This window comes from Dromiciops gliroides, chromosome 5 (genome assembly GCF_019393635.1).
Source record: "Dromiciops gliroides isolate mDroGli1 chromosome 5, mDroGli1.pri, whole genome shotgun sequence".
In the NCBI taxonomy this organism is placed as follows: Eukaryota; Metazoa; Chordata; class Mammalia; order Microbiotheria; family Microbiotheriidae; genus Dromiciops; species Dromiciops gliroides.
Genome location: NC_057865.1, coordinates 290,946,743 through 290,961,861, shown reverse-complemented (window position 1 = coordinate 290,961,861; position 15,119 = coordinate 290,946,743). Strand labels below are relative to the sequence as shown.

Sequence of the window (15,119 nt, the reverse complement as noted above, 5' to 3'; positions counted from 1 at the left end):
CCAGCCATAGCTGTCAGTGCTTGGGCCGTATTGAATCCCCAGACCCATCTGCTCTTGGATCCCACAGCCACGGTTGCCCATGTCTGAGAGGTCAGTTTTTCTTACTTGGCATTCTCTCTCCTTCGGCCCCTTCTCCAGGTCTTCGGCCCCGGCCCCATTAACAGTATGGTAACTGCCATCTTCTCCAAAACTTCCAACACTACAGCCGGCTCCGGAGAACACTGGGGTTTGGCCCTGGAGCCTCTCCACCACTCTCACCACCCATCAGCTGGTCCCCACTCCCCAGCACGTGTGGTGAGGCAGAGCTTCACATGCTCAGTCACCCAGTGGTGTTTTCCTTTTCACCCTGATCTTGTGCCATGGTGGCAAATAAGAAGAAAGGACATCCCCCTGTTCTGAGGCCCCTCTCAGCTCTGACCTTCCCTGTTCTAAGATCCCCTCCCAGTTCTGACATTCCCTGTACTAAGCTGCCTCTCAGCTCTGACATCCCCTGTTCTGAGGCCCCTTCCAGCCCTGACATCCCCTGTTCTAAGGCCCCCTCCCAGCTCTGACATCCCCTGTTCTAAGGCCCCTCCTAGCCCTGACCTTCCCTGTTCTAAGCTGCCTCTCAGCTCTGACATGCCCTGTTCCAAGAGAACCTCAGTATCTATATTCCAATATTTCTGAAGGCTCTAATATCAATATGAGAGTGCCATGCAGCACAACAGTGAGGTGGGAAAATCACTGAAATCTGTGCCAGGAGCCCTGGGTTCAAATCCTGTGTCTGACTCTTGCCGACTATGGATTATTCTGCCCCTTATGTGCTTGGCTAAATTGTTGAGGAAACTGCTTTGTCAACAGGATAGAAAGGGGGAATCACACATGGGGAACCTTCATGAGGCAGCATCTCCTCGGGGCCTACGTTTCGAGCCCCTCCTAGACAGTGAGCTCAGCCCCAACTGTTCTATCTCTGCCCAAATCCTCCCCTAGCCATTGTCTGGATCTCTCCTCTCACTCTTGACCTTGTATTATATTGATCTATTGAACATATGTCCTCTCCTCCCCCCACCCAGACACTGAGTTCCCAAGGGCTTGTGGATTTCTCATGCCGAGCCCAATCTTTCATATATGATAAGCACTTAACAGATGTTTGGGGGGCAGTTAGGTGGTGCAGTGGATAGAGCACTGGCCTTGGATTCAGGAGAACCTGAGTTCAAATCCAGCCTCAGACACTTGACACTTACTAGCTTTGTGACCCTGGACAAGTCACTTAACCCTCATTGCCCTGAAAAAACAAAAACAAAACAACTGTTTGTTGGATGAATGTAGACTATACTGAGTGCATGTGTCCACACATTTGTATACGTCTATAGATCCATGGGGATCAACATACTCTTGCCCAGGGGTCCTCCAAGATGGCTAGCACTCCTCCCCAGTTTCATACCTATAGTCCAACTGCCTCACTTCACAGATAGGAAGCTGAGGCTTAAGAAGGTTAAATAACTTCTCCAAGGTCTTATGATGAGATTGAAATGGGGCCAAATCAGGCTCTACCCCTCTCTGTGTACAGATTCCCATATTCTCATCAGAGAGATCAAAGCAGCCACCTTTCCAACATCCACACTGGCAGGAAAACATAGGAAGACCTCATCAAAAAGCCACTGAATAATCCCCAAATCACTGCATCACAAAATAAGTGAATCAACAGAATTGGGCAATCAAGAGAACCAAAACTCATTGACAGACTTAAAAATCATTAAATCTGAAAATCCATTGAATCTGAAAATCATCAAATCAACAGAATTTTAAAATCACAAACCCTGGAATCAATAGAATCAGAAAGTCATGGAATCTGTAGAATTGCACAATCAATAGAATCACAAAATCCTGGGATCATAAAATCACAGAATCCGAATTTTGAAGCTAACCATTTCACCCTCAAGTCCCATCAGCATCTCAAACTCAACATATCCAAAACCAAGCACATCCTTTTCCTCCTAACTCTCCTTCCCCATTTCTGCTTCCACAGAAGGTCCCCCAATCTTCTCAGTCTCCCAGATACTCAACCTTGGAGTCATCCCTGACTCTCCCCTCCTCTTGGCCACCTCCACACACTGGCTTCAGTGACCACCTCACAGCTGAGGGACAGCAATCCCCACTCTCCACCAGAGTCCTTCCCAGCCCGCTTCCCCACCTGGCTCTGTGTCTCTTCACCACCAACCTCCCCAGTCTCCAGGCTCAGAACCCTGGAGTCATCTCTGACTCCTGCAGTGTCCCCAGTAGCCAAATGATATCATTCCAAGTGCCCAAATTGCTCTCGCCTTCACCCCTTCCTCTCCGCTCTAGCTGCCCCCCCACCCCACTCCAGACCTTACTCTCTCCCTCCCATTGCCTCCTGGCTTCTTCGATGCTTCAGCCCACAGCAAGAAGACAAGAGCCGGGGGGCTGACCATCAGAGAGGCCAGCTCCTACCTGTTTGGAGGAAGCCCAGGATGGGCTGGTGGGTCAGTGACCAAGAGGGAAAGAGCCCCAAAGGATATGGGTTACACACCATCTTTATGCACCAGTTTCGAGGGCTGGTGGTTTGCCGGAGACAAAAGAAGACCACAGGGGCCAGGTCCGGGTGCGGGACGTCAGGGTCGGTGCTGGCGGCAGGCTCCTGGGCCGGTGAGGAGGGCGGCGTCCGCGGCTGAGGCTGCTGCTCCATGACCCCAGGCTCCGAGGTGAGATCTGGAGCCGAGGCCACGGGGGGCAGGGGACTGGGGTTCCAGGCGGCAGCAGGCAGAACACACTCCGCCATGGCAGCACTGAGCAGGGAATCCTGGAGGAGAACCCAAAAGGAAAATGGATGAGGACACTGCACACCACAGGGCTAGCCCCCTTCAGAGAACCAAGAAACAGACCCCTCTCACCGCCCAGGCCAGATTGTTCAGCCAGCTCATTAGCCAGACCCCTAGGGCAGAATGCAAGAACCACAGAATGAACTATCTTTACATGTAATGGAAAAAATAAAATACCTCATACATTAAAAAAAAAAAAAAGAACCACAGAATGCAAATACTAGGAGGGCGAATAGAACAGGGGATGGCAGGGCTGGAAGGGAGCTGAGAACAGGGGATGGCAGGGCTGGGAGGGAGCTGAGAACAGGGAATGGCAGGGCTGGGATGGCCCTTAGAACAGGGGATGGCAGGGCTGGGAGGGAGCTGAGAACAGGGAATGGCAGGGCTAGGACAGCCCTTAGAACAAGGCATGTCAGGGCTGGGAGGGTCCTTTCATGTTAGAGCTGGGAGAGCCCTTAGAATATAGGAAGTTAGAGACAGAAGAACCCTTAGAACAGGGAACTTCAGGACTGGGAGGGCCTTTAGAACAGGGGATGGCAGGGCTGGGAATGCTCTTAGAACACAATAATGAAGTTGGAAGGAACATTAGATCATAGAACGTTAGACCACAGAACAACAGCGCTATTAGGGAGCTTAGGATGGCAGATCTGAAAGGTTGGGAAGCGGTAATGCACGTGTACCCATCTGTCCTTAAGGGAAGCGCCTGCCCTGTCCCTCTGGTGCCTATGCTGCTGCCTCTTTCCCAACCAACCATCTGCTTATCTCCCTGTGGGCCTGTCCTTCTAGGGGCCCATGGTTTGAAGGGGCAGCTCTTGGGGGAGGGAGCACACTGGGCCTTCTTGGGGAGGAGCAGCTGTGCCTTCACCAGATAGCTCTCCTCACTGCCCATGAGTGTGCAGGCCACCACCATCCCTCCCCAGACTCCCAGGGTCGAGCAGCCTGGGTCCTTACTTCTCAGAGGTCTCCAACCCCAGCTGTGGATGCCCTGACTCCTTTAGCACCAAACAGGGCCTACTAGACATAGGTCATCTCACTTGAGATGGCCCTACTATTATTCCCATGTTTCAGATGAAGAAACTTGAAACTGAGAGAATTGACTTGCCTGGGGTCACATAGCCAAGTATCAGAGGCAAGATTCAAACTCAGGTCTTCCTGACTCAGGATCCAGTGCTCTCTCTACTGATTGGCCCATTGTAACCCAAGAAAAAGACAGAAGAAAGCCTGCACACTCATACATTCTCACCCCTACAAACACCACCCCCCCCATCTGCCTGCCCAGTTATCACACCCACGTTCTCCCTCTCTTGTTCCACACCAACATTTTCCCTGGCCCATTCACCAGGCTCAGGTCCCCTGAAGACAGCCCCCACCCTCACCAGCCCTACTGTAATGCCCCCCATCTCTCCACCCCTCTGCTTATCCCAGACACACACAGCCAGCAGCACCCCCATATTAGCCACACACACACACACACACACACACACACACACAAACATGCATTTGGCCAAGTAATACATACTGGCTTCTCACACGTGCACATGTACACATGCACATACACACATACATACATACACATATACACACACAAACCTGTATTAATACATACTGGCTTCTCACACGTGCGCATGTACACACACAGACACACACTCACACACATATACGCATATACACACACAAACATATATTTGGCCAAGTAATACATACTGGCTTCTCACACATGCGCATGTATGCACACACATATATACACATACACAGCCACGGAGCCAGCTCCCCACAATACACATGAGGGCTGCAGGCCTGAGATCAGGGCCCTGGGAGCCCCTAAGCCTCCCCCTCCCCTCCGCTCATGGCACTGGGGCAGGCCCAGACCCAGTGGGGAATGGCCAGGGCACAGTCTGCTGGTTCTTGGGCTCTGTCCCCAGGGTTTCACCTCTGTGGGCCACAACCCCAGCCGGCCCCTGCATGCGCCAGGAGAGTAGAGCGGTCTGACCCTGGCCGAGGCCTCTAGCCTCCCTCCCTGCACCGGGCCGGGTCCTGCCTTGGCAGTGTCCCTAACAGTGCCTGCCCGTCCTTCAGTTCCCGCTCCCCTCCAGCCCACGCAGAGATAGCATGCCTTCTCTGCCTGTTCGCACACACCTTGCACATCAGCTGCCCAGAGCAGAGGAGTGAGGAGGGAGCAGAAAGGGCAGCCCCTTCCGGAGTTCCTGGGGCTTTGGAGCAGACTGCCCAGAGGTGGCAGGGCTGGCAGCCAAGGGGAAGCCCAGTGAGAGCAGGGAGGACGAAGGGGCCTCCACGGGCCTGGCTGCGGTTCTCATGTGGACACAACCTGCTTGGGAGCTGTGTCTGTGTAGGAGCCAACCCACCATGGACCTTGTGTGTGCTGCCCACATGTATGTGAGTGTCTACTGCATACATACACACATACATACATGTAGGAATCGTGAGGACTTGGTCCATGGGTATGCTTTCATCTGTGTGTTCATGGGACTTGTGTGTGGACCTTGGGCTGCTCAGTCACACGCGACCCAGGCGTGGCTTTCATAGGCACATATGTGGACATACATAACATCCGTGTTGGGGGACACAAACACATATAAGGAGAGCAGAGCCTTGGGTGAGGTGATCAGCATTCAGGGTAGGCCTTCCTGCTCCGGTCATCACAGAACATTAGAGTCAAAGGCACCTCAGAGGTCTAGTCCGACCCTTTAGCTTTACAGAGGAGGAAACTTGAGGCCTAGAAAAGGAAGTGACTTGACCAAGGTCACACAGCAAACTTGGCCCAGATCTCCCAAGTCCCAGCTGGCAGTCCCCACTCTTCTGAATCAACACTTCTCTGGGGCTATGAGGGTCAGGCTCCACGTCCATGCTTGAGCCGGGTCCTTCTGGGTGTCTTAGAGTTTACAATAAGGGGCCTTAGAACAGGGAATGTCAGAACTGAAAAGGGTCCTAGAACAGGGGATGTCAGAGCTGGGAGGGAACTGAGAACAGGGGATGTCAGAGCTGGGAAGGGCCTTAGAACAGGGGATGTCAGGGCTGGAAGAGAACTGAGAACAGGGGATGTCAGAGCTGGGAGGGGCCTTAGAACAGGGGATAGCAGAGCTGGGAGGGGCCTGAGAACAGGGAATGGCAGAGCTAGAAGAGACCTCAGAGAGTATCTAGTCTAAACCCATAATTATATGGAAGCCTAGGCGTCCAGTGAAGACAAACCCATTCTATTCCAAGAGAATTTGTTCTACTTTTGGTAGATCTAAGCTTAGACCAGGCTCAGCTGCCAGATGAAGCAAGGCTACATGAACAGTTACTGTCTTGGAGCACCGGCTATAAGTCATGAGACAAGGATTAAATATCTTGTCATACAGCCCACTCCCATTTCCCAAGTATCCCTGGGCAAGGCGGGACACTAGGCCCAGGGGCCCTCACTGGCCCTTTCAGGCTTAGGGAGAACTAAGTTCCAGAGTCACTGGAGCCTCGAACTCTGAGCTCGAAGAGAGCCCTAAGGTCATCTAGTCCAACCCCTTCCTTTTACAGAGAAGGAAACTGAGGCCTGGAGAAGGGAAGGAGCTTAGAAGTGCAGCTGGTCCAATCCTCTCTTTTTTCAGAGGGGGGAAGGGCCTTGAACCTAAACCCAGAGGTCTTTCCGCTCTAACATAGGTAGAATATAGTCAACTTGTTTCTGAGAAACCCAGGGATCAGAAAAGAAAAAGAAAAAGGACTTGCCCAAGATCACACCGCTGGTTAGTTGCAGAGCTGGGACAGACCCAGCCCAGAGCTCATTCCACAGGACAAGCCTTTAGGCCCTTGAGCAAATCCTCCTGGCTCCCGGAAGTCTTCCCTTCTCCGGGGAAAATGCCATATTTGTAAAGTGCTTCGCAAATTTTAAAATCTCCAGATAAGTGCATGGTTATTGTTCCAAGATGAAAACCCCTAGTTCCTCCAGGTCCCTCCTCAGCCAACAACTGGACACATCTCAAGTGTGCTGCTAGAGCCACTTACCCTGGAGATCAGGGAGACCCAGCAATTTGGGACTCTCCAGGTTCATTCCTCCCCACTGGCAGCAGCAGCTACAGAAAGCCCCGAATTGTGGAACCCCAGAAGCGGCAGGGGCATCGGGGGCCAGGGCCCCCACTCCCAGGAGAAAGCAGTGACTTTACCATTCATGGGCACTGGGCACCACCATGAGCCCAGGAGCATGGAGGCCTCTCTTGGCTGCCCACAGGCCGCCCTCGTCTTGGACGCTCTCCAACTTCTGCATTCTACTGAAAGCTTGCCAAGAGTTCACAGGCCTTCCGTGGGTCCTAAGGAACCAAAGTCTGCTCTCTCCCCACAGGAAACACCAGAGGGGGAAAGGCTGGAATGTGACGGGAAATTCCAACAGAAACCAATTTTCCCACTGGGTTAATGATGCTGCGTTGGTGTGGGGAGGACGGATCCATGAGTGCCACAAAGGGAGACTCAGGAATGTCCGTTCTTGGTGGGAAGGTCTGATCTCTCTGGGCCAAACACCCGAAGGGGCCCAAGGAGGAAGAGTGAGAGAAGAGAAAGAAAGAAGAGCCTCTGGGGAGGTTCAGCCTGGCCACGTCCCCCTCTTCCAGACTAGGCTGTCCCTGAAGGGGCAGTCTGGGAGGCTCATCCCCATCATGGGGAACCAGGCCTCCTCCAAATGTCTCCCTCCACACCCCAAAGAGCAGGCTAGGGCCACCCAGTGGGAGGCGAGAACCCCACAGACATGGGTGGCAGACTCGTGACACCAGAGGCAAGGATTTCCCCACACTCATGCCCAGAAGCCCGCCCCATATCTCCCCAGGCAGACTGGCTCCCTTCAGTTCAATTTTTGCCAACTCTCCCCCTCCATGCCTCACCATACAACACACACACACACACACACACACACACACACACACACACACACGGGAAGGAGCCAATGCTAGAAGTTTGGAGTGTGTGTGTGTGTGTGTGTGTGTGTGTGTGTGTGTGTGTGCGTGCGCACACTCGTGCCTGCATGTCACGGGCTGTGTACCGCATCTGAATGCAGTCCCTGTGACTGGTCTGGGAGGCCCCGGAACAAAGACCAGGGTTGGCAGGGAAGGAGTAGATGAAGTTGGGAAGGGGAAGGATCTTAGGAACGGAGGGCATCTTATGAGGGAAGAGGAGCCCCATGAAGGGAGGGGGGCCTCTAGGAAGAGGAGAGGGCCGAAGGGAAGGGGAGAAGCTGAATGCTTTGAACACAGGACTGTTAAATGAACACTTTTCCATTCATTCACTCAAGGCAGGAGAGGGAAAAGGAACCTCAGAACAAGAGACTGGGTGAAGTGGAAAGAATGTTGGCCAAGCAGTCTGAAGACCTGTGTTCAAATCCTGCCTGTATCACCTACAACCTGGGCCAATCTTTTCCCTTCTCCAAGGAAAGAGGTTGGGTTTGGTGATGCCCAAAGTCCCATCTGCCTCTATTTCTGTTGAGTTACAAGGAGGGGTCAGAGGATCATAAGTGTGGACCCAGAGGGGCCTTCGAAGGCCATCCAGGGCCACTTCCCCCCTCTCCTGGTAAGGTACAAAGAAATGTGACTTGCCCAGGGTCACACAGCTAGAAAGTGACTGAGAAAGGACGCTGGTCCTGATGGCTCCAAGCCTCCATAGGGGACTTCTTGGAAGGGGGAGAGAACTTGGGGGAAGCTGAAGGTGGAAGAAAAGGGTGCCAGCCAGACCAGGGGTCCCAGGCAGCCCTGTACCCTTTGCAGCTCAGGATTCCAATCCCACTTCCCCAGAGTCCCAGGTCACAAGGAGAAAAGCATCCACCACAGAAGGGAGCCCCATACAGCAGATCCCCAGCACAGGAGGCCAGCCCAGCAGCTAGCCTGTGTGAAGGTCCTACTGTGTGCTACTGTGGGCATGGTGCTAAGCACAAACAAGACACAGACAGGAGGGGGAAAGGCACCGAGATTCAGGACTGGCTCCTCAAAGGTCCTCAAAGGACTTTAGGGGAGACTTGAAGAAGCCCAGAGGAGGCAGTGTGGAGAGGGAGAGTATCAGAACCCCTCCTCGCCAGCCAATGTGCCAGAGAGCCAGGTCACCTAGGAAGTCTGCTTTCTCCTGGGCTAACCCAAGGACCCCTTTCCCATATCGGATTCTGGAAGGGCTCTGCGGCTATTCAAAGAAGAAGACAAAGTTGTGTCTCTATTTCCCCATTTATTTCTGCATCTGTGTGTCTCTGCCCAGCTCCCACAAGCCTTAGATTCTCCCTCAGCCTCTAAGTCCCCATCAGCTGCCTCCAGCCTCTTCCTCATTCACCAGGTCACAAGGATGTGTCTTTGATCTTAGGCCTGAGAAACAGTGGAATTTTTTAAACACCTTTCAGTCCAAAGGCAGAACCACCTCCTCCAACAGGATTCCTCTTGAGACAAAGGCCAGCTGAGGAGGTGGAGGTAGGTGGGGGAGGACTGGAGGTATTCAGCACACACACACAATATACATATACAATCACATACACTCCCACTTATTCGCACATACATTCACACATTTCACAATCATATACACAATCACTCACACATACATATACATACTTCACAATCACAGACACAATCACATACACTCACATTCACACACACACACACACACACACACACACACACACACACACACACTCCTCCTAACCAGATCAGGCACTTTTCTGATTTTTCCAAAAGGGAAAGTTGTGAAAGTGACCCCATGTTAGGTCTGTCCCTATAAGAGATGGCAGGGGGGACTCAGGGAGTATGTTGAGCAATCTAATGAGGAGGATGGTGCAGGGGGGCAGGATTAAATGAAAGAGGCAACTTGGAGATCTGGAGGTAGACCCTAGGGTGTTGGGGGGGGGGGAACCTGAAGAAAAAACAGTGGGGAGCCAGCTTCTCTAGGTTGGTCTAGTGTCTCAGGCTCATCCCCAGACATCCCCATGACAAAACCAACAACACTGAATTTGGACTCGAAGAACCTGAGTTCCAGCCCCATTTCTGACCTTGGAGTCACTAAAATTCTGAATTAAATGACCTCTGAGGGCCCTTCCAGCTGGAGTTCTGTGGTCCCATGTGTGACCTTGGGCAAGTGCTTTCACCTCCTGGGTCTGTTTCCTCATCTGTAAAATGAGGAGGTTGAACTAGAGAAGCTCTGAGGCCCCTTCCAGTACAGGGATAGGATCCTCTCGTCTTAAGCAGAAACACTGTATTGGAGAGAGTTGCACACACACACTCACAGACAGACACACACACCCTCCTACAAATTCATCCCTCTTCCCTGAAAAAGTCCCCATCTATGTCCCCATCAGCAGCTCATCCTCAACCCCCCAGTTGTCTTAGGAGCCCAGAGCCCAGAAATGCTTTGGTATCCTCAGAGGAAGCCCACCACTCCCCTGGCTGCTCCCACCCCCACACCTCCCTAGGGGCTATTGGAGAAGAGGAAAGGAGGGGGAGAAGGCAGGGGGCAGCCAGCTCTCTCCTAAGCCACTGACTTGGCCCTTGAGTCTCCCACTCAGGGCAGGAGCTCACCCAGCAGGTCCCACATAATCGGATCATTTCATCCATAAAAAGAGGTTTCTACATGGCCATCCTCCCTGCCCCCCCCCCAGTATCCCCCATCACCAAACAGCAGGCGAGGACACACACGGAAGCCTATGCTGTGAACAGACAATTAAGACCCAATCATCATAAACAGTGATTATGTAACGAGACCCAGAGACTCGATGATTTTGTGCCCCAAACAGATCGTGGGTTATTTTTTACCCCCAGTCCCAGCTGATGGGCCTTCATGTCTTCTAGCAAAGGGAAGCCACAGACTTAAGGATCTTGGTGGGGGGGGGGGGCTTTAACCCTTCACTGCCTTAACCAAAGTTGAGTGCCTCTGGGCTTCACCTCTCCCCTTTCCTTCCCAACAGTTTCCCCCTTGATTTTTCCAACCCCCAACCTGCCTGGATCCCTGGGATCCCCGACTCAGAGCCTGCCAAGCCTCACCAGAGCCCCTTCAGGTTTCGAGCCAGCGTCACAGAACCCTGATGGAGGGAGGACCGGCGGAGGGAGCCAGGAGCCGGGAGCCAGGACCGCAAAGCTGCTGGGGAGGGGGGGCAGCCACCCCCGCCTCCTACCCCAGCACCTCCAGCCTGACTTGTTGAACGGGGCAGGCAGCCCAGCTACACACACCGGCCGGCACTGCCACCAAAAGAACTTTCATCGCTGCCGGGATGGAGGGGGAACCAAAGTTTCCCATCGCCTGCTTCCCGACACCTCCCTCAGGGGGAGCAGGTGCAGGACTGGGATGGGAGGGAAGGAGGGGGACAAGACTGGGGGAGGAGAGGGCCTCCGGAGGTCTCTTTTCAAAAGAACAAACCCCAGCTCCCCGGCGAATGACTGGAGTCAGGTATGTGCCAACCCCATCAGCCCCTTCCCCCAATACACACACACACACACACACCTACCTTCTCATGGAAGAGAAAGCTTTGGAGAGGTCCAGGTCAGAGTGGAGTCGGGGTAGAAAAATATCCCCCCAAAAAATTCCCAACCAGAAAAGGAGGGAGGATGCCCCTCACCCCCAGTCCTCACACACCCATACCCACCCCCCCCCCAAAAAAAATCAAGATCAGCTGAATCTCCGGGGGCCGAGAAACTGCAGGAACAAGCCAGGGGGCTGTCTCAGCTCCATAGCAGCCCGGCAGTTGGCTGTGAGAATGAGAACGGAGACGGCCAACAAGCTGGTTCTGTTCAGACTGGAGCCGGGGACTCTATAGAGTCAGAGTTAGAGAACGGCGTCTCCTGGGGGGGGGGCACATCTGAGGGGGGAGGCTAGGGAAGGAAGCAGAGACTGTATTTGGGGAGAGGGGCTGAGGTGGATGGGGGAGGGGAGCGGAGGGAGGGGGGAATCTCCTTTCAGAAGAACCAGCGGGGACCCACTAGCTAACAAACAGATGGGGGGGTGAGACGAGGGAGGGGGGAACAGAGATGAAACTACTCCATTCCAAGAGGGTGGGGGGAAGGAAGGATGGATATGAAGAGGGATTGGTTCTCTCTTCTCTCTCTCTCTCTCTCTCTCTCTCTCTCTCTCTCTCTCTCTCTCCCTGAAGCTTACGATAGGTTCACCAAAGCCTTATTGCAGGGAGAACGGGTGCCAGCCGGGGAATATGAGCAGATCTGTGCATGCAGAGAAAGCCACGCGAGGGGTAGAGCATTCTTCTACTGACACCACATGTCTATAGGGGAAGCTACAGTCACTGGGAGAGAGGGCTGGGAGCTGCATGCTCTGGCCATGGTGCTGATGCTAGAATGGAGTGCGCGAGAGGCTAGAACCCTCCCTGTCTCTTCCTCACTGTGTCACCTATGGACTAGCCCTTTCCCCCTCTGAGCCTTAACTTCTTCATCTGTAAAATGGAAGGTAATAAACCTGGCATGGCGGGTAGCAAGCTAGGACCACAGAAATAAGAGCTGGCATTATTTTAAAAGGGAGATCCTCGCCTTTTCTTCATGACCATAGGAGAGAAAATCTGTTACTCCCCCCAGCTCCTCAATCCCAGATATTAAACATACACACACACACACACACACACACACACACACACACACACATCTTCCCTCTTACCCCCCCCACTCCCTTCCCAGAGAGACGGCCATCATCTTGTGATGAGGCTCGGTAGAAAGAGCACTGGACCTGAGGCCCCTGCTATTTGCCACTTGTGTGACCTTGGGCAAACTGCTTCAGCTTCTCAAGACTTCTTTCTTAATATGCGTTGTGGGGGAAGTGAGCCTGTTGGACTAGGTCATCTCAAAAGGCCATGGGATCAAAGATTTTTGAGCTGAAAGGGACCTTAGAGACTATCTACTCTACCCACCTTCTTTTTTTCCCCCAATAAACATTTTTCTTTAAAGTTATGAGTTCCAAATTCTATCCTTCCTTCCCTCCCTCCCCTCCCCACTCCCTGAGGCAGTAAACCATCTGATATAGATTATACATGCACCCACCTTCTTTTACAGAGAAGGAAACTGAGACCATGAGATGAAGTGGCTGGTCAAAGATCCCTTCCAGGTATTTCTACAAGTATTTCTATTTTGTTCTTGGTTACAAGAAATAGCTCACTAGTGATGGCAGAGGCAGAGATTTAGTTAGGAATAAAGAGGACATCAAAATGAAAGCTGGATAAAAAAATTGGTCTATATACAGCACTTTTGGTTGGCAAAGAAGTGGAAATGAAGTGGGCGCCCATCAGTGGGGGATGGCTAGGGGAGCTGTGGCCCATGGAAGTGATAACCAATTACTGCTTAACGAGAAATACTCAAGGTGCCAAACCCAGAGAAGGAGGGGAAGGTTTCTATGAACTGCTGCAAAGTAAAGTGAGCAGAACTGGAAGAACCATAGACAAAATGACAAAACAATGGAATGAAAATAACAAGAAGTGATTTTTTTCTACATACTTATAGGAACACATGCTGCCTCCCCTAACTGAATGTATGGCCCTTAAGCAAGGATCCCCAGAGCATAGCACATAGTCAGCACTGAAAAAACCGTTTATGATGGATCAATTGTCATTATAACAGCTGAGCTTGTTGCCACAGTAGAAAGGAGATAACTAATTTCCTACCTTTTACAGGCACAGGTGGGGGACTATGGACATACAATTTTGCATACCCAGCCAGATGCGGTTGCTGTGCTTAACCGATTATTTTCTTTGTCATAAAGAATCACAGAGTTGGTGGGGAGTGAAGTTGTGTATATTTGGAAATGACTGAAATGTATTAATAAAGCTTTTAAAAAAAATTTTCAGTCTATGAGCACCCCAGACCCAAATGAGAAAAATGATTTCTGGTCACCATCTTCCCTTGCTGGGGGCACTCTGGCACACTGGGAAGAATGCTGGAGAAGAGGGTTTCTAATTCTGGCTCTGTTACTTACAGCCTGTTAGGGCCTTGGTCAAGTTCTCAACCTCTCTGGACATTAGTTTCCTCCTTTATATAGTGAGGGAGTTGAACTAGATGGCCTCTGAGGTCCCTTACGGTCCTAGAAATCCTTCGAGCCTAAAAAAACCTAGGTTTGATTCAAAACACCGAACCAAGACACCAAGATACCAAGACTAGATGCACTGACATCATTGGGGGACGTTGGGCAAGACCTTTCTCTCTTCAAGTCTCAGTTTCCCCATCTACAAAATGAGGGGATTGGACCAAACTTCTGAGGGTTCTGGCCAGCTCTCTATGACCCTCTGACCACATGACTTCTCTCTTAGATCCAGTCCATTATCCAAGAGTTCTTATCCTCAGAAAGTCCTGCCTCAAATCACTAAAGCTCTCAACTTGTTTCCTTATCTGTAAAATGGGGACAACAATAGTACCTCCCTCCTCCCAGGATTGTTGCAGGGATCAAATGATATATTTGTAAAACACTCTAAATCCTAAAGCTCCATTTAAATTCTAGTTATTGCTATTAAACTCACCACTTTAAACACAGGAAGAGAGGAAGGAAGGAAGGAAGGAAGGAAGGAAGGAAGGAAGGAAGGAAGGAAGGAAGGAAGGAAGGAAGGAAGGATGAAAGAAAGAAGAAAAGAAAGGAAGGAGGAAAGAAAGTCCTGCCTTAGATCTAACCCTTCATTCCCTATGGGAGTCTCTTCTTTCCTGGATAAATAACCACCTTTCTATGAACCGGTATCTAGGGTGGAAGGGGGAGGTTCTGTGAGCCAAGAAAGGGGATGGGAGGATACAGGAGAGGAAACAGGAGGGAAGGTGGAGCAGTATGGCCAGTGCCAAGTTGGGGGGTTGGGGGCAGTTGACCAGGTTCTTCCTGGTCTCAGCTAGAAGTAACACTCCCCTACTGCTGCCTGCTTCGTTCTTCATTATTGCTATTTATATTCAGCCTGATATTTGTGGAGTGCTGCGTAATCATTTATTAGCTCCACAGATTCATTAGGCCTTATGAGGGCTCTCTAGCCCTCCCTGGGATTGAAGTCTCAGTGACCCCCCCCCCCCCCCCCACCACCACCACCACCACCATGGAGCTGTCCAAGGTACCTTCCATTCTGGCCTTGGAGTTTCTGCCTGACTACTTTCTATTCACCCTAATTCCTGAACCCCAACTCAAGCCCCACCTTTCCAAGCTCTCTCCCTGGTCCTGGCCCCTGACATGCTTGGCTTCGGCTCAGATACCCACCAGCCACAATCTCCAGTTTCCTCATCCCTTCTGCTAACACTGATTTTAAGTCTCAGATCCTTAGCTTGAATCTTGGCTCTAATTCTTAGCACCTGAGTGGATGGAATCTGGGTAAATCATTTAATCTCTCTAGGTCTGTAGAAGGAAGGG

At 51.7% G+C, this 15,119-nt stretch overlaps 1 protein-coding gene and 1 long non-coding RNA gene across 6 annotated transcripts in view; one reads left to right on the top strand and one right to left on the bottom strand.

Annotated features, from left to right (window-relative positions):
- CACNA1I (calcium voltage-gated channel subunit alpha1 I) overlaps nt 1-11,612 on the bottom strand; it is a 226,568-nt gene extending 214,956 nt beyond the window's left edge. For 2 of the 4 annotated variants that reach the window (XM_043966183.1, XM_043966184.1), the window contains exons 1-2: nt 11,260-11,612; nt 2,520-2,800 (exon numbers count right to left, since the gene is read on the bottom strand). In XM_043966183.1, the coding sequence (XP_043822118.1) occupies nt 2,520-2,779 (260 nt within the window). In that variant the 5' untranslated portion in view covers nt 2,780-2,800; nt 11,260-11,612. The remainder of the gene's footprint in view (nt 1-2,519; nt 2,801-11,259) is intronic. The other 2 variants (XM_043966185.1, XM_043966186.1) reach the window with 1 other exon arrangement.
- LOC122728079 lies at nt 10,568-13,555 on the top strand. Of its 2 annotated transcripts, XR_006353233.1 has the most exons (4): nt 10,568-11,201; nt 11,902-12,209; nt 12,806-12,857; nt 13,420-13,555. It is a non-coding gene; the product is annotated as an uncharacterized LOC122728079 (long non-coding RNA). The 2 variants fall into 2 exon arrangements; XR_006353232.1 differs by lacking the exon at nt 11,902-12,209.
- The last annotated feature ends 1,564 nt before the right edge of the window (nt 13,556-15,119 follow it).